Source organism: Penaeus japonicus, unplaced genomic scaffold, assembly GCF_977035675.1.
Source record: "Penaeus japonicus unplaced genomic scaffold, GWHDUDI00000001_assembly GWHDUDI00000008, whole genome shotgun sequence".
Taxonomy (NCBI): Eukaryota; Metazoa; Arthropoda; class Malacostraca; order Decapoda; family Penaeidae; genus Penaeus; species Penaeus japonicus.
In genome coordinates, this window is record NW_028234410.1 from 22,455,123 (window position 1) to 22,457,622 (window position 2,500).

Sequence of the window (2,500 nt, forward strand, 5' to 3'; positions counted from 1 at the left end):
TGTTGCCCCCACCGACACCACGACTACAGCTACCAACGTTCACATAATAACCACCACTGGTTCCTGAGGAGGCACTACTGGTCTCATTGCCACCTCCTCCGGCTCTACCAACACCACCACCACGACTAATACTACCTACACCACAGCTACGTGACAATCCCGCCCCACCACGAGCAGTACCATCACCACTGCCACCACAACCAAAGGTACCACTACTTGAGGATTCTACCCAGGCACTAGAGGACTTGTCGCCACTATAGCTACTGCTTGCAGTGCAAGGTGAGACAACAGGCTGGCCACAGGAGGTTACGTGAGGTCTACCTGCGATATCCTCCCCGACAACTGTTGTAGCACCATCTGAACCAACAGCTCTTTGTTCAGCTACCATCTGGAGGAGTTAGTAGATTGTTAGTAACACACACATTTTAGTTTAAGTTATCAAGGCAGATTCCAAAGTGTTAGTCAGGTACACTGAACATGAAATGCTTTAGTAATGTTTAGTTAGCTAAGTCTGTCAAGGTTATCATGTAATCAAAACCACCATGCATATCTTCTAAAAATATGAAGGCTCTAAGATATAAATGAAAGAAATAAAATAACAGGAATCTATTTCCTTTTTTTTATTGCAAGTGGAGTACTGTTATATCCTTGAAAACATTCTATGGGATAAAGCTTAAAGTCATTGACATAAACAACTTAATTAACAAAATCATTTTAAGAACTAGCACCTGAAAAGTTCTTAAAAATAACATATTTCTTTCAAGAAAAAACATTCTCAATGATATATAATTGAAGTATGAAGCACTTGTCATCTGTCACTATGTTTTAATAATGAAGTCTGTTTTTTTCTTTTGGCAGTGCTCCTTAACCTATGAGCTACACCATAAAAAAAGGGTCGGCAAGTTATCTGATTGACTTCTTTTGATCTGGGTGATTTTTTTCCCTGCTGGCCAAATATTAATCACAATCTACTCTTTATATATGTTATATCAAAATTTGCCTGCACATTCTATTCCAATACAAATTATATATCAATAGACCTATACAGTGGTTATATGACTTGCATTTGAAGCTTGGAGGGATGGCTGGGAGGGGAGGCAGAGCAGCAGCTGACAGAGATGCAGGAAATATAGAAGTAAGGTAGTGTTTGTTAAAGATAGATGGCACCAATAGTATGTGTTTTGTTTACATTAGAAAAGGAGAACATCTTTCAATTTCTGTCTGATTTGGTGCTGGCATTTGAAGGAAGGATTTGTGTATCTTAAAAAATCCAAGAAGTTACTGCTTATTTCTATCTTTGAGGCATCTTGATAAAGTCATTATTATTTTGTCTTTTTACTTTTTCCTAAAATTACAGATATCCATTAAATATTTTCATGGCTAATTACTGTATGATTTGAGGTTGTCTTAGTTGGTGGGGACAGGATTTGGGATCATTACTTAAAAAGATTAAGAACCACTGCCTTACAACCAGAACAGAACATCTTTTTATAGTATTACCGAGTAACATTGTTGTGATTAAAATAAAATAAAATAAAATAATCTAAAAACTCTGTCTCCCTTGAGCTGCATAGATGCTAGTCTTTTTACATGCAGGTATCTCCTTGAAAATGTTTCTAAGTCATAACTTGAGTCCTTATAGAGTAAGTCTGTTCAGTGTGTAGATTCTCTTTAGTAAGAACTTTTATTATTTCTATTCTGTGAGTCCTTTGAGTGATTACTTTCATTTATTATGTGTTTTATTTTCAGATTTATATTAAACAGGGAAAGCAAAATGAGGCATTGCATAATCTGAATCCCAAATATGAACCCTGTATATATGTATCAAACAAATCGCAGACATCAAATGATATGAATGATGGAAAATACCTTACTGATTATTTTTACAATTCTGCTGCATTAACATCTTACATCACTAGCAGTGTATCTTAAAAGCTCTGTAAATATTTTGTACTAATTTAACAATACAAAAAAACTTTTCTAAAAAAGATTGACTACATAATCAATATTCAATATTTTACTTTGTGCATATGATTCATTTTTTATCTTGTGTTACATTAAGGAAGCTAATGATTCTATCTTTATCACAGGTTCCTTCTAAATACACTATTGAGTGTAAATTGAGATATCAGGTACTGAGTTCCTTGGTTTACAAGTATGAAACACCTTTTCACCACATGGATCCCTGGCACTCCTTGGAAAGAGGGACTGGTCTACGGCTATTAACCAATTGTGGAGAAGTGTCATGACATACAGTTTGGCCTAAAAGGCCAGTGTCATTGCGTACATGAAGCAACATAGAAAACTGCTCACTGTTGAAGTGCACTAACAGCCATAAAGTTTTATGATCATCACAGAGCTACAGCTTTCCAAAGTCAGCCTCAGGCCTTGTTTTGGGCAAGTCTGTGCTGCTGGGAGCATGGATAAAACATTTATCCCATCCCTCTAATTTCTGGACAGTGTCTGTAGTGTCAGAAATATCCCATATTGAAGGCCAGTT

At 36.3% G+C, this 2,500-nt stretch overlaps 1 protein-coding gene across 3 annotated transcripts in view; it reads right to left on the minus strand.

The window, feature by feature from the left end:
* Pdzd8 (PDZ domain containing 8) overlaps positions 1 to 2,500 on the minus strand; it is a 39,256-nt gene that overhangs the window by 24,294 nt on the left and 12,462 nt on the right. For 2 of the 3 annotated variants that reach the window (XM_086539257.1, XM_086539259.1), the window contains exon 9: positions 1 to 388. This exon is cut by the window's left edge and continues 249 nt beyond it. In XM_086539257.1, coding sequence (XP_086395383.1) covers positions 1 to 388 — 388 coding nt within the window. The remainder of the gene's footprint in view (positions 389 to 2,500) is intronic. The other variant, XM_086539258.1, reaches the window with a different exon arrangement.